The sequence below is a fragment of the Octopus bimaculoides genome, chromosome 10 (genome assembly GCF_046866305.1).
Source record: "Octopus bimaculoides isolate indiv1 chromosome 10, ASM4686630v1, whole genome shotgun sequence".
NCBI lineage: Eukaryota > Metazoa > Mollusca > Cephalopoda > Octopoda > Octopodidae > Octopus > Octopus bimaculoides.
The window spans coordinates 79416694-79433325 of record NC_142937.1 but is presented as its reverse complement, the minus strand read 5'-3'; the positions used below and the strand labels follow the sequence as shown (position 1 = coordinate 79433325).

The 16632-nt window shown below is 38.1% G+C and overlaps 1 protein-coding gene across 17 annotated transcripts in view; it reads right to left on the bottom strand.

Moving 5' to 3' along the window:
* Positions 1–16632, bottom strand: part of LOC106869540 (DNA (cytosine-5)-methyltransferase 3B) — a 72042-nt gene that overhangs the window by 11780 nt on the left and 43630 nt on the right. For all 17 annotated transcript variants that reach the window (XM_089358842.1, XM_089358836.1, XM_089358833.1 and 14 more), the window contains 7 exons: positions 13119–13235; positions 12163–12207; positions 9210–9295; positions 7506–7553; positions 5922–5986; positions 5132–5186; positions 1368–1502 (listed from right to left, as the gene is read on the bottom strand). In XM_089358842.1, coding sequence (XP_089214968.1) covers positions 1368–1502; positions 5132–5186; positions 5922–5986; positions 7506–7553; positions 9210–9295; positions 12163–12207; positions 13119–13235 — 551 coding nt within the window. The remainder of the gene's footprint in view (positions 1–1367; positions 1503–5131; positions 5187–5921; positions 5987–7505; positions 7554–9209; positions 9296–12162; positions 12208–13118; positions 13236–16632) is intronic.

The following is a 16632-nucleotide window of genomic DNA, read 5'->3' as shown; positions in this document are numbered from 1 at the left end:
GCACCTTGGGCAAGTGTCTTCTACTATAGCCTCGGGCTGACCAAAGCCTTGTGAGTGGATTTGGTAGACGCAAACTGAAAGAGGCCCGTCGTATATATGTATATGTATGTGTGTGTATATGTTTGTGTGTCTGTGTTTGTTCCCCCAACATCACTTGACACCTGATGCTGGTGTGTTTACGTCCCCGTAACCTAGCGGTTGGGCAAAAGAGACCGATAGAATAAGTACTAGGCTTCCAAAGAATTAGTCCTGGGGTCGATTTGCTCGACTAAAGGCAGTGCTCCAGCATGGCCGCAGTCAAATGACTGAAACAAGTAAAAGAGTAAAGAGTATATACAGGGTGCAAACGGTATTTGAGGACACATGTATTTTTAGTCATTATTTTATTTGACTATTTTTTTATTGAACTTCTATTTCAGAAAATAACAATGACAGGCCTTATGCTTCCAAATAAAATGAAAAGACATGCCGTGATTGTGGTAAATAATAATGGTCCTAGAACCATTTCCTGGAGTATGCCATTTATTACAGGTGACTTAGCAGAGAGAAAACCATTTACAGCAACAGATTGACTCCTACCAAGTAGGAAGTCAAAGAGCCATTCTCCAAGTTTTCCTCCAATACCAAGATCCCTTAACTTATGACAGATGATTCCATTAGCAATCTTATTTTTTTATTGCCCACAAGGGGCTAAACATAGAGGGGACAAACAAGGACAGACAAAGGGATTAAGTCGATTATATCAACCCCAGTGTGTAACTAGTACTTATTTAATCGACCCCGAAAGGATGAAAGGCAAAGTCAACCTCGGCGGAATTTGAACTCAGAACGTAACGGCAGACGAAATACCGCTGAGCATTTCGCCCGGCGTGCTAACGTTTCTGCCAGCTCGCCACCTTTTTCATGAACAATCTTGTCGAACACCAGAGCAAAATCTAGGTATACGCAGTCAATGTTCTTTCTTCTCAAAATATTATTGTGAATAGTGTTATGGTGCTGTAACAGTTGTGACAGACAGCTTTGTCAAGTTTGAAAACCAAGCTGTGTGTCATCTAAGATGTGTCTCTGCAGCTGAGTTTTGGAGGTCAAAGAATTTCTTTGGCTTATGAAGTATATTGTTATGTATAGGTTGAGAAAATGCATTGTCATACTGTTGATTCTAGAGTGCACATGTCTGTGATGAATTATTGGTATATTTTCCCCAAATGAACTAATGGTGCCTATTTTGTCACCTCTGAAGGAAGACATATGATAGACAAAGATGGTCACTAATGACCAGAAATGCATAAGCAACAGACCAGACATTAGTGTAAGACAAGATTAATTTCACTCTAACAAATGAAAGACAGCAAAACTGAATAACAAACCGCCAATTTTTGATGACTATTGAACATATGCATGATGTTAAGGGACCAGTTAGGTTTGGCTTGAAGATATCCACAGGCACGTCTTTTGTTTGGAGTTCGGCAAAGAAAACATGACCAGGGGTTCTGTGAGAGAATCTGATAATAGAAAAAAAATATTCTCATAGTTTTTAACATGAAAAGGAAATCTTGTTGTCGATTTTCAATATATTTTGTTAATATATCAAGTTGAATGCCATTATCTTTTACTAAACAAAGGTAACATTAAAAATTATATGACATTATCTATTTCTGAGATACTAAAGCAACTTGGAGAGTATCTCTCAGCCATTTATAAAGATACAAATCAAATGTGAATTTGTGGTTTAATTTCTGAAAAAAAAACATGCAACTCCAAAATTTATATTACTCCCTTTCCAATCATTCATCATCACCAGCTTCCAACCTCCATATAACTATCACTGTCAACAACAGCTTATTTAGATTAGATGTCATAAGATTATATTTTGAACTACTAACTTCATCTTAGAACATGAAAGACTTTGGCCATGCCAGTGTGGTTAAAAAGTTTCACCCTACTGCATGGCACCTTCATTAAGTGTCTTCTAGTACAGCCTTAGATTAACCAAGTTAACTTCAGCAGAAAGAACCTCTACAGAAGAGGCTGTTGAATTTATTACTCACGTGGATATGAGAGTCGGTCATCAAGACACTGGTAGCATTTGATTTATGTTTCCTCTCTACAAAGAAAACATTCCACTTGGTGTTTCAATGTGCAAAAGTTACTGGAATAAAGTAGTTTACTTGAAAACAATGGTCAGTGTAGGAAGAGCACCAATCTCATGCTTTATCCAATCCAAGGTAATATAAAAAAAGGTTCATGTAAAAAAACAAATACTACATTTTCATGCTTGAGAAGAAAACCCATCATGCTGAACAAAATCGCAGTCATAGCAGATACCAGTGTCATGTAAAAGCACCCTGGTAGCATCTGCACACAGAAGCACCTATTACACTCTCAGAGTGGTTGGCATTAGGAAGGGCATTCAGCCATAGAAAACCATGCTAAATCAGACTGTAGTCTGATGCAGCCTTCCAGCGTGCAAGCCCAGTCAAACCATCCAACTCATTCCAGCATGGACAACAGACGTTAAATGATGATGATGATGATGATGATGATCTTTACGGGTTAAAGGTCCCTGGTGCTCCTTGCACATTTTGTTAGGCACATTTTGAACCATATGTATTTGTCTTTCAATCTTTTCTAGCACAGAATGCACATTGAATTCTTCATCCATCGCTTGGAGCACCTCTGGAAGCACAGGTCTCAATAGTCTTTTGCAACACCTTCTGTATTCCAGTTCTATTGTGCAAGTATATTTCAAGTTGTTCCCTCAGAAGTTCTTTTCCAAGTGATCTCAAAAAATTCTCTTCAAGATCATAGACTACCCTTCTCATTATTCCAAATGTATATCACAAAGGAATTCAAGCAAACTTTGTCCATGAGGGAATAGAACAACATCAGCAGTCATCAGTTTGTGCATCTGGAGCAAGATGTAGCAGCACATTTTTTTGTCAGTGGTGTCCACACCACCTTTAGTGCCATTGTAGAATGTCACTGTGGTGGAAGAACCGGAAGCGACAAGAGATGACATCACATCGGCAAGTGAGAAGCAAAGTTTTTCTCTGCATTTTGTTTTTCCTTAGGACACTCGCAGTGGCAGATGCCAGTCATGGACATAGAGGAGTCATGACAAAACGGGTGAAGAATTGATCAATCTACCAATGATACCCAAATGGCAAGTCAAGGTAAGAACAATTTTATTCACCGTCACTACTGAAGGTTTCTGCTTGTGTCTGGTTGATTCATCAAGGCTTGCATCAGAGTGCATTATAGACAAGCAAAATAACTGCCATTTTTGGTTTAGGCACATTTGAAACCATCATCCTTTCTTTTCGGAATGCAAACCTGGAACTGTAAACCTCTCAATCTTTCTTCAGCATCATTTCTGGTGGAAGGTCCAGCTTGTTCCTTTTCATCGTTCCAAGAAGAGTTCCTTTGCTTTTCAAGAAATCTTCAGTAAATGATACACTAGTATACCAATTGTCAGTTATCAGGTTGCAGCCTGTGCCAAAGATTGGTACTGCCAGGCAAAGTGTAATGTCATGTGGTCTATTGGAAAGCTGGAACAGACCATCAGGCTGTTTTCCAGGGTACACTTCCATATTGCATATGTAATTAGTTTTGGTGTCACATAAGCATTGCAGCTTTATTCCATATTTAGCTAGTTTTAGAGGCATGTATTGGAGAAATGCACATCTGCCTTGAAATGCTTCTACAGCTTCATCGAGAGTCAAATGTTCTGTAGGATTGTACATCTGATGAAAAGCTGCTACCATCCTTTCAAACATGTCTCAAATTGGAGCTAGGCAGTCAGCTGCATGCCTTGTGCTCCTCCAGAACATCTATCCCTACATCTCTTGGGTACAGCGTACAGAGTTTATAAATATTCCTTTTCTGCATATAGAGCAAATATCAGGGTTCAGTTTTATTTCCTACTTACTAAAACCTTCATCTTAGCCAAGTTTACATTAAGACCTGTTGATTCTAAGTTTAGCTTCCAAGCCTGGAGTTTTCTTTCTCATTCAGCAATGAGAAGTAGATCATAAAACATGTAAGAGTTCCTAGGCATATCCAGTTGTAAACTCCTCTGTGATGGCCTGTAGGACAATGATGAATGGAAGACAACTAAACTCCGATGAACTGCTACCTTCACACTATATTTGTCACTGAAATCATTGTCAACTCTGACACGGCCTATTTCATCTTAGTACAGCCCTAACAAGCCATTCAGTAACACCTAATTTCCAACAAACTACTGAATGCAATGCCCTTTCAAACACCTCAAAATCAATAAAAACCATTCATAGCCAAATATTTTTCCAGTAGTAGCCTTACAGAAAGATTGCAGCTGTGGTGCCTCTTCTAGGCATGAAACCAAACTGCATTTCATGTAAGTCAACTCTGTCATGGCACAATTGATCTGTGACTTTAGCAGCTTGAATTCTCTAAGGCACCTCCTTTATCTTTGTAGCAGTTTAAGATGACACTGCTATATACAACTTGACTAATATATTTTCAATGAAGAATTTTTATCATTCACAAGTGGTATAAAAGAACATTTACTGCTTGGAGAAAGGATTCAGTATCAGGAAAATGCACATCACTTCATGTTCAAAGGATTTTGTTTGGAGGGAAAGGATTTAATCAATAACAAAATTGCTAGTCAGAGGCATTTTATCCAAACCAACACAAAAGGTGTTTTATTGTAAAAGTTAAGAGAGTTCCAAAAATATTAATTATTTTGTGTACCACCCAATTTCTGAATAGGCTAAATAATTCTCCAATGAGTGTGGCTTCTTTTCACTCACATTTTGCTGGTGCTAAGAACTGAAGATGGCATAAAGAGGGCCCAATTTCTGCAGTGGGTTAGTGGACCAAAGTAGTATAGAAACACTCCCAAGATGATCCTAATTTCAAATCTATATCATTTGAAAGAGTAGTAATCCATGTGGACACATGCACAGACTTTATATTTCGGAGAATATAGATATAAGTATGTATAATTTTTTCTTTGTGTGCTGAACTCCTATTGTGTGTTGAACTCCTATTTCAGTGGAAGTCTCTTGTCTAGAAAAAAGAAGAAACAATGTACGGACACACAAATTCACATTTATTTGTATGGATTATGAAAGAATTAACTTACCAGATCCCATGCATCACATCCAACCCAACTCTGGATACAATTAATGCAGTAGACTCTACAACAAAGTTGGGTGATTAATAACCTTTTTTATAGCACAATTAAACACTGATGTAAAATTTTGTATGATTAGAAAAATATAACTTGTAAACAATAAGTATATCATAACTATTGTGTTATAACTAGTATGCTAGGATTAGTACAACTGGTATATAAAGGCATGAAATAGCAGGATTAGCGTAAAGATTGCTTACCAACATAACATGGCAGTCCTGGTTTAGGACGAATGTTGCTGTAATTTAGCCCCAGGATACATCATCTCTAGCTGGCTATACAAATATGATCTGTGGCTTTATATTTTCAAACAAGGGAATCTAGTACCCCAACTCAGCTCAAAACAATATCTGTCTATTGTGATTTCCAGGTTTTTTCCCTTCATCAGCACAGAATTAATTATTTGGCTAGAGGTAGCGCTGGGTGTGCTAAATTCTCTTGTTCAAAAATATAAGGACACAGATCGTATTGTATAGCCAGCTGGCTATATGATGTCTCCTAATTTAGCTATACGATGTCTTCTAATTTAGCCCCAGGAGACGATGTCTCCTGGGGCTAAATTACAGCAACATTCGTCCTAAACCAGGACTGCCATGTTATGTTGGCAAACAATCTTTACTCCAAAGTACTGTTGCTGAATATCTCTCTGAGATTTAAAAATAGTAATCTTCTAATTGACAGGATTAGTGTTTTGGCTTATTTACAAAATCACATTCTTGCACTTCTAAAAGCATGTTACCTATTGCACTCTGGTACACTGCATATACACAGCTGACCACTTTGGCTGCAGATACTACAGAAAGCCTGAAAGTATACAAAATAAGATTGTTTCACAATTCAGAAATATTTAGCAAATTGAAAAAAAAAATTAACAATACATATGATACTATTTTCACATTCTTTACATCATAGAATCTAAGAGAAAAATCCCCAAAATATTAACTGCCTAAACACGTTAGCTCCACAAAAGATTTTCATATGTTCTCCACTTTGTGAAAGTGGAAACCACAAGTTCTAGGTCTTAAACATATCCAACAATAGAAACCCATTAATATTAAAAAGCTGAAGTTCATGTAGATTGACCTGCTGAACTTTGTGAGTTGCTTCTAAGCTTTTATCGAGTATTCTCAAGCTGAACTAACAGAAGACAAATCAACAGCCAACAACAGTACAGAACTTCACCTTTCACTACCCTTAAAACTCACTTGATTTTACAAGATTGTAGGAATACAGCAAAAAAAATTTAAGGTTCCGGCATCCAATGTTATGTAACACTACTAACAAAATAAAAATATTTTTGTTTTAAAGAAATATAAGAGCAGCTGAAAAATACCTCACTTAACAATATACTTATTTGTGATGTTGGTATAAGGAAGAGGCGGGGGTGACTTTTTAGAACCAAGAGTAAATTTTTTCTGTACTAAGAAAAATAATGGATCTTTAATTTGACAAATTTATAAAAGTTATTTGTATTAAATTATTGTTTTGGTCCAAAGGCTCAACCTTTCTTTTTTTTTTTTTTTTTCAGATGAATTGTTAGAGACGTCACCAGAAAGTTGTTGGAAATAAAAATCTGAGCAAAATTTTGCCTTCAGCCAAGAGTCTCTCATCTTTAGTATAAAGTGATAATGCCAAGCTACAAACCCATCATTTCAGTGATAGAATATCTGAATTTGAGGAAGGGGGGGGGGGGTAGTGGCTAACATGGAGGTACCAATAAAATTTAGGTAATGAGAAAACATCAGCTCAGACTCAACCAGTTACTTATCATTTCAACTTGTCAAATCATCAAATATACATTGGTTCCTGATACCATTTTATTTCCATGGATTTGAGAGACACCATAATGAATAGAAACATGCAAAAACACTGACTTCATCATCAACTTCTTGAAGTTGTTAATATTTGCTCCTTTTATTTTTTGCTGATTCTTGTGGCAGTGATGCTTTTATTTCTTCTTGACAGCTTTAGAACTGTCATTTCTCAAGTTAATATTATTTTAAATCTACAACTTAATAAAAATAAAAGATCTGGCTTCTTATTATAGTTTTATTATTGACACAGAAGCATCAGATATTAATATGATACCTTTAGAAATCAACCTGCTCTGACTCCTCCACCCTTCTCTCATCCCCCAGGAAATACCAACAAATATTGAAGGGAGCCACTAAACTTGATCGGCCAAATTTCCTTCCTATCACAGTTCTCTTCATATTGAGGCTCAACACACAAGAAGAATTATGAGATGAACTTGAGTAATTTACAACTATGCAATACAACAGATCTTCACTTTTAACAGAAAATTGTTGAAATATTAACTTACATGTGTATTGTCAACATCAAGAGCAAAAATGGTTTCCAAAATGTTCTCCTGAAAAATTTTGGAAAATGAATAACAACAATTATAATAAGGATTAATGTCACAAAAGCATTTCCTAGGTAAGGGATTATAAACAGCCAAATAATCTTTTTTTTGTTTTTGGTTTCAACTTACTTTAAGTGACAATGAAGAGAAAAATGATTATACAAAAGACACTAGTGACATTGTAATCTAATATAACAAAGCAACAACAAAAATTAGAGTGAATATGCTTGAACGGAGGTGTGTTGATGTATGCTGTATTCAAGAGGCAAGGTGGAGAGGAGCTTCAGCCAGAGTCCTCACAGGCAAGACACATAGTCAGCCCAATCTACATTAAATTGCAAGAACATCGGTGCACATGTATGAGGTTGTTGGGAATGCATCCGAAAGAATCTTCAATGTAGAAAGTGCAGCAATTGAGAGAAGTGGTTGGTGCGTGGAAGGAGGCAGTGTGGACGACGAGGTTGCATAGATTGAATAAAAGCTCAAAGAAAAGAATAGTGGGAAAGGGCAGAAACAAGGTGAAGTACAATGCAAGGGCAGAGTGACACGGTGGTGGTAGGTGAAGGAAACAGATGCACTGGGTTAGGGTTCCAAACAGAGTGTAAGGGTAGTTTAAATAAAGGTGGGGTGGATCATCATCATCGTCGTTTAATGTCCGCTTTCCATGCTAGCATGGGTCGGACGATTTGACTAAGGACTGGTGAAACCAGATGGCTACACCAGGCTCCAATCTGATTTGGCAGAGCTTCTACAGCTGGATGCCCTTCCTAACGCCAACCACTCAGAGAGTGTAGTGGGTGCCTCAGCAGTGACAAGACAGTGGGGGGGGGAAGAGGAGGAAAATCAAGGAAGGAGGAGGAGTCAGGGGTTCGTATAAAATAAAAGTGGAGAGGGTGGGATGGTAAACAGAAACAGTAAATAAAATTAAGGGAGATTATCTGAAATGGAGAGAGGACTGGAAGGAGCTAGCAAATGAGATGAAAGTGTTTAAATATTCGTAAGAGAGAGAGGAGTGGTACCAATACAGTTATCAACATAATAGTTGTAGAGCTCTGGGTTTAAGATCAGTGAATCTTAAAAATGATGAGGAACTTAAATGCACTGGTGCAGTTGAGGACCTCTCTCATGCCAATGACCATTCCAGGAAACAGTGAGTAAATGTTGCCCATAAAGGAGAAACAATTCAGAGTAAGATCAAGTTCTGTTCGACAGAGAAGGGTGGAGGTTCTAGGATAAATAATAGTGAAAGAGGGGCCAGGCAGAAGAGAGGCTATTATGATGAGAGACGACACTCATGGCAAAAATGGGGCAGGAAGGACTGGGGGGGAGGGGGGAAGAAGAATTGAAGAGGGAAGAGAGTATGTTTAGTATTGCGAATCTAGGAGGAAGGTATTGAGCTGAGTGGCAATGACTCTTTTCAGGCAGTTACAGGTAGAAATGATAGGATCTTAGGGAGGAAGTATATGATATGTATTGACATGTGTGTTTTGCATCCCTGTCTGTTGTAATAAGCAGCAAAAGTTGGTGAAAGGAAGGTTATCAGGCCACGAAAATTTTATCCCAAAGAAACTGTCCAACCCATGCTAGTATGGAAAAGGAAGTATGAAATGAGAAAGAGGAGGATACACAGGCATATACATGTGAAAAATATAAAATAATTACCTTGCACTGCTCACAGAGTCCTCCTTCAAACAATGGATGCTGTGCCACAATCGTTTTGTCTGATGACTTACAGCCAATACAGATTTCTGGAAAAAAGACAATATTATTTACACTGTGCCATATTTATTACCACCACTACCAACAGCACTGTGATGTCACCAACAACTGAATGTTTAAGGACACTTGTAACATAATACTCCTTCCCTCTTTATCTGTTCACTTTTCTTTATCTGAACAGCATAACAATATGTTTTGCTTCTACTGTAAGAGAGAAAGATATTAACTATTTTAATTGAATTACTACCATTAACACAAGCCCTGCTTTTATGTTCCCTACCCACCAAAATATCTTATGAAAGAATAAACCACAACATTTTCAGTTATGTTTCAGTTGTATCTTCTCATGAAGTCATACATTTAACATGTTGAGTGTAAGCTAGGATGTCCGTGTAAATGTGTGCAGTAGCCGTACCATCCAAGATATGTGAACAGTACTTGAATGTGGGTCACATGTGAGATTTTTAGATCAAGAAATGATGAAGAGTAAAGTGTTCCCTGAATCCAAAGATGAGACCTTGTTATTGTGATCTAAGAAAAATATCGTTGGTAAACTTATATATGTTAGATCCCGATGGCAGATTTCCTGAGATTCAGAGGTATAATATTTGTAGTAATTTGGCAGGCTTCACTTGTATATTATTCCTATATAGGAAACGTTTGATGCTGTGCCATATCACTGTTTAAGATGTTAAAACCCTTATCTGCAATAAAAGAGGCTGGGAGATGCCATTATGAAAGACTGTTGAATGTGGAGAATGAATGGGTGAGGAGAGTCTGCCAAATGTCGACCCAGTTAAGGGACCAACTATCCAAATCAACAGTACCTTGGTAGATAAAGCAATTAAGGATATAAAGACAGGGAAAGCACCCGGCCCATCAGGAATCACCACTGAGATGCTTAAAATATCTGGCGGTGTGGGTTATGGTCTAGTCCATATTGTAAATCAGGTGGTTCATGAAGGAGTCATACCCAATAACTGGTGTAGCAGTACCATAGTCAACTGCCACAAAGGTAAAGGTGATGCCTTAGATAGAAATAATTACAGAGGTATCAGTTTGTTGGATCATCCTCTTCCCAATTAATTAGGTAGAGAGTTAGTCTAGATGAGATGCAGTTTGGTTTTGTGCCAGGTAGAAGCACCAGTGATGCTATATTTCTGGTAAGGCAGCTGCAGCAGAAATACCTAGCCAAAGATAAACCTCTGTACTTAGCTTTTGTTGACTTGGAGAAAGCTTTTGACAGGGTCCCCTGATCCCTTATCTGGTGGTCAATGCGGAAACTAGGGAGAGCTGTACAAGCCATGTACAAGAACGCTTCCTGTAAAGTGAGGGTTAGCAACGAGTACAGCAAAGAATTCAGGGTACAAGTAAGGGTTCACCAAGGATTGGTCCTCACCCCCCCCCCCCCCTCTTGCTCATCATAGTCTTCCAGGCTATAAAAGAGGAATTTAGGACAGGCTGCCCGAGAGCTCCTCTATGCAAATGACCTTGTTCTTACAGCCGAATCACAACTAGAGAAGTTTCATGTATGGAAGCAAGGTCTAGAATTGAAGGGCCTTAGAGTTAACTTAGCAAAAACCAAAGTCTTAGTAAGTAGGAAGGCAGACAAATCATAAATCCCTTAGTTAAGGCATAGATGGAAACTCCATAAGATACACCCGGTGTAAGCTTTGGACATGTAAGAGGTGGAGCAATATCAGAGAAAGGTTAACAGGGAAAATAGCTTTTGTGTGTAAAAGATGCACATACAATAAACACCGAATATATACAGAAAATAGACTCGATTAACTGCCAGTGGGGTAGGCTAGAGGTAATTGATAGCTTCCGTCAACTAGGTGACCAAGTTAGTAGCGGAGTGGATGTTCCAAGAGGATAAGGCTGGGCAAAGTGCAGAGAGCTTCTACTTCTGCTGACAAAAAAGGGTCTCTCCCTCAGAGTGAAATGCAGATTGTATGATGCCTGTGTGCAAACAGCTATGCTACACAGCAGTGAAACATGGGCTGTGACAGCCAAGGACATGCTTAGGATTGAAAGAAATGAAGCCAGCATGCTTTGCTGGCTGTGCAATGTCAGTGTGCATATTCGACAGAGTGTAAGCATCTTGAGAGAAAAGTTAGGCATATGAGGCATCAGATGTAGTGAGCAAGAGAGAGACTACTTTGCTGGTCATGTGATGCATATGGATGAGGACAGCTATGTAAAGAAGTGCTGATCTCTAACTGTGGAGGGAATCTGTGGTAGAGGAAGACATGGTAGGGGGTGGTCAAGCATGATCTTCAAACTTTGGACCTCACAAAAGTAACGACTAGCATCTGAGACCTTTGGCGATATGCTGTGCTTGAGAAGACTCATGAAGCCAAGTGAAATCACAGTCGTGGCAGATACTGGTGCCATGCAACTGGCACCTGTACCAGTGGCATGTAATAAGCACCTTTCAAGTATTGGGTCCCATGGAGGCAAAATGTCTGATGCCAGTGACACATGAAAAGCTCCTTTCATGTGTTGGGCTTCACGGAGACAAGGACCAAGACCTTTGTCATTATGTCATGCTTGAGAAGAAGACCCATCAAGCCAAGCAAAATCACAGTTGTGGCAGATACTGGTGTCGTGCAAATGGCACCCATGCTGGTAGCACGTAAAAACACCCATTAAACTCTCAGAGTGGTTGGCATTAGGAAGGGCATCCAGATATAGAAACGATGCCAAATCACACTGGAGTTTGGTGCAGCCTTCCAGCTTTCCAGCCCTGGTCAAACCGTCCAACTCATGCCAGCGTGGACAACAGATGCTAAATGATGATGATGATGAAAGAGTATAACAACTTTTATTGAAATTAATATATTACTGGTAATAAATTTAACAATAAAATAAAAAAATAATATGAGTGACTCACCTTGAATTTTTACTTGATTAGTCTTCAGTTTATTTATGAGATCATCTGTTAAAAGTCGAAATCAAAATATTTCAATAAATTTAGAAATATTTTATTAGAGCAGTTGAATGAAGCAGCATCATTAGAGCATTGTACAAAATACCTTGCTAAATTTGTTCCCACTCTTTACATATTAACTTCAAATCCAACTCGTGTCAACTCTGCCTCTCATCCTTCCAGGCTCAATAAGATAAAGTACTTATTAAATACTAAGGTTGATTTAATCAACTAAATTGTCTCCCAAAAGTTTTAGACTTTGTACCCAAAATTAGAAATCATTAACTTGATAATGACTAGAATTATTAAAATTCTATCAGAGGCTAAATGTGAAAAAGAAGACGAAAGCATAAATCATCTCGTAAGTGAATATGAAATAAGCTAACGCAAAATGAGTAAAGCACAGGCATGACTATGTCGGGAAAAGGTGGATAGGTATGTCCGCCAAGTATGTGGTTGCCATAAAAGTAGTATGAACATGGACCAAAGATTGTGAGGGTGAATAATAATTATAGGATTCTTGATCATGCTATTAAGGCAAGGCAACCAGATATGATTGTAGAGGGCAAGCAAAAAAAAAAGAAAACAATGTAAGATCACAGACATGGCAATAACATATGAGAATAGAGTAGATAGAAAAGAAATTGAGAAATATCAGACCTAACCACACAGATGAGATTGAACGAGACAAAAGGTAAAATATATTTTCCTTGCTAACTGGTGCACTTGGCATAGCAGCCAAACTACTGCAGAAGAAACAAAAGAATATTGGAATTGTTCACTTGAAGAAGTAAAATACTATCTTGTATTCTGCAAGAAAGGTTCTTGAGATCTGAGGAGACTGGTTATCATCAAACCTCAAGGCAACATCCCTACTGTTTTCATTACTAATTATCAGATAGAAGCAAACTGTATCTCACTGTTTTCAAAAAGTGGATTAGGTGGGGATGATACACGAACTGGTCCTTCCTCTATATTTTCAGCTGTCTTGAATATTGGTTGTAGCTTTCGTTTAACAAATTGTGGATATGGATCTCCTGAAGTGAAAAATATGAAAACAATATTATATAACTGTTGACGTAATAATGAAAATTTATTTTATATATGTACGGCAGATTGTAAAAACAAATTCATTATAAGAAACAGGAATGGCTATATGGTGGAGACGATTACTTCAAAATCAGATTCAATCCTAGTTTGATCAGTTCCTTTCCAGTGAATTTAATGACCAGAAAATGGGTAGAAGCCCTTTGTGTGTGTGTGTGCGCGCGCATGGTATTTTAGTTTATGCCTGACAGCAGTAATATTGGACTGTTTAAGAATATGTAACTTAGTGGTTCAATAAAATGGACTGGTAAAATAAATACTGGGAACAATTTGACATAACCCTCCAGGATGGTGCCCTAGCAAGGTCACAGTCCAATGCCGCAAATCAAGCAAAATAACAGATGCTGCTAAAAGAAATATGAAATTGTTGGAGAAGGCTGTGGAAGTTACAGAAGGGGTTATTGCAAAACTGGGTAAGGATAAGATATATTTAGATGAAAGGCAAGTTGGCATTTTTCTAGGAAGAGGTGTTACTAATGCAAAGTTATGAGACAACTGCAAGAGAAATGTATGACTGAATAAACCCCTATACCTAGTGTTTGTCAATCTATGGAAGGCCTTTAACAAGGTCCCTCATACTATAATTTAGTGATCACTTAGGAAACTGTGAATAGATGAACGATTTCTGAGGACCATACCAGTTATATACAAAGGGCAGTCAGCAAGATGAAAATCAGCAAAACAGTACAGTGGTGAATTTAGTATGTTGGTGGAAGCACATCAAGGACTCAGTTCTCGGTCCTTTCCAATTTATTATACTCCTCCAAGCCATGCCAGAGGTATTTAAGACAGGCTGCCCTTAGGAACACTAATATTTTAATGACTTAACTCTTATATAGCAAATTCAGAAGAACTGGAGCAGAAATTCCACAAATGGAAGCAGAATGTAGAACTGAAGGCCCTTAAAGTAAACTAAGTGAAAACAAAAAATTTATCAAGTACCTTCTGGCATCAGGGAAATGGTTATGCTTCACCTGTAGGAAAGGAATCAGAAGAAATTCTATGAGGTACCCAGTGTAATCAATGGACACACAAAAGGTGTAGTGGGATCACAAATGGGTTGACCAAGAAGATAGATTTCATGTGAACTGGGACAGTAAGCACTTGGGAATACTCTCAAATGCTTAGACTGCTTTTGTTATCTAGGTGACTAAACTAGCAACAGGGGTGGCTGTTTTGAAAATGTGATAGCTAGAATAAGATAACATAGGATATAGTTTAAAGAACTATTATCTCTAGTGGCAACAAAGAGCTTACTTTTCAAGATGAAAGGTAAATTATATGATGCTTGTGTGCAAAGTACACTGTACATAGCAGCAAGAATGGCTTATAAATGCAAAGGACTTGCAAAGACTAGAAAGAAATGAGGCAAGCATGTGCCATGTTAGTGTGCATGAAATGAGAAGCAAACAAGCAGCAGATATAGTACATAAAAAGAGACTGCACTTGTATGGGTGATGTGAATGGGAGACTTGGGAGGAAAATGTGAAAAATTATGCCAAGATGTTATAGCTAATGAAAATGATAAATGATGGATTCAACTGATGATTCATGATACTGTTGAAAGGTTCAAGATCCAGTACAATTTAATGCATACACCATTTCCCTATGATTTTGTACATGCACACACTGTCTGCTGCCCATTTTACATCCCATCACCATCTATTCTCCTAACAATTTGGATCTATTCTGTATCCACTTATCTCTTCTACTCACTGTGCCGTGCTACCAATAACTGAAAGGAAATTATCCCCTTTTTGCATATTGAATATTTCCCCCTTCCCCATACCTCCACTACATATATCCTGCTCCCCTCCTTCCTCTTATGTCATGATGCTTGAATAGGGAGGGGTTGCACTCTGGCAACTTTTACCCACCATCACTGATTTTTCAGTCACCATGATCTCTTGGAAATGTTATCTTGAAGATATGCCACAGCCCCATTTTATCACCTAATCTTTCCTCCATGAACCACTCTAACTATTCATATATAATGCAAGGTAGCACTGCATCTCCTCCATTATTATTATTCTGACTCCCTCACTCTAATCCTTTACCTTTCCCTCCCATTACTCACCCATGTGTAACAGTGTAGTACATCCCCCATCACCACTATCCTCTCACTCTCTCAGTAACCACTTTATCTAATACTGTCTTTGTTAGTCTTTCCCCTATCACACTCTGTCAACCTATACTGGTATGGGCAGACAGACTGGGTTCGCATTACTCAACCCATTCTATAACCATTTTGTCTCCTTCACACTAATGTCTAACATTACTCTTTCCCTCTCCACTACCTCCATTAGTCTTATACTTTACACAGTTCCTTCTGTTATTCTCTCCAGTACCATCCTCTCACAATAAATCTTTTCCTTGCATCTTGAGGAATCTTTTTTCACATTGCCGGGTGACCTAAACAGTGCTGGTGCCACAAAAAATATCCAGTAGTTTCCTTAAGTTGACCTCTATAGTGCTGGTACCATAAAAAGAAAAAAGAAGCTATTCCTGTTATACTCTGTGAAGTGGTTGATGTAAGGAAGTTCACCCCAGCCACAGAAACCAGAAGAAAAATGAAATATTAGAGCAGGGCATAATACTCTAACCCACCGAATCCCATCAAACTGTCCGACCCATGTTATCATGGATACCAAACAGATGTAAAATGATGATTTTATAAATATATATATTTATATAGGTAAATGATAGGATTGCTTCAATATTTCAGGGGTAGTCTGAAGTATCTAAGCAACCAGGGGATATTTAAATCCGAAGGCACTCCTGGAAATTAATTGTGTGGGTACCGTCTTCGTTAGAAGGTATCCAGAGGCAGGTAATTTATTGTTTAAACCGCAGTTTATATATATTTATATACATACACATACTTTTAAGAGTAACAGGCAATGTCGAACAAGATTGTTTAACTATTAAAAACAATGGCTCATTTATCACAAAACTCAAAACCTATTCCTAAAATCTCTCTAAGAGATCAACACAGTAGTTGTACCGAGAAGTAATATCTGTAGCCACCTTAACATGGCTGCCCATTCGAGCAGACTATACTGCACCGCAAGAGAACATCTCCTCTAGCCGGTTAATAATGCACAGCTGCGGTCCCATCACTAGGAGGTGGTAGGTGTTCACTCCCCTGCTTGCAATTTTATCAGATGCAGCCGTGCATCGTTAACCAGTTAGAGGAGATGTCTTCTTGGGGTTAAAAAACCGCAGTAGAATCCATGTTAAGGTGGCTACAATTATTACTTGTCAGTACAACTACTGCGTTGATCTCTTAGGGAGATTTTATAACTAACATTTTTGCTTGTTGCAGAA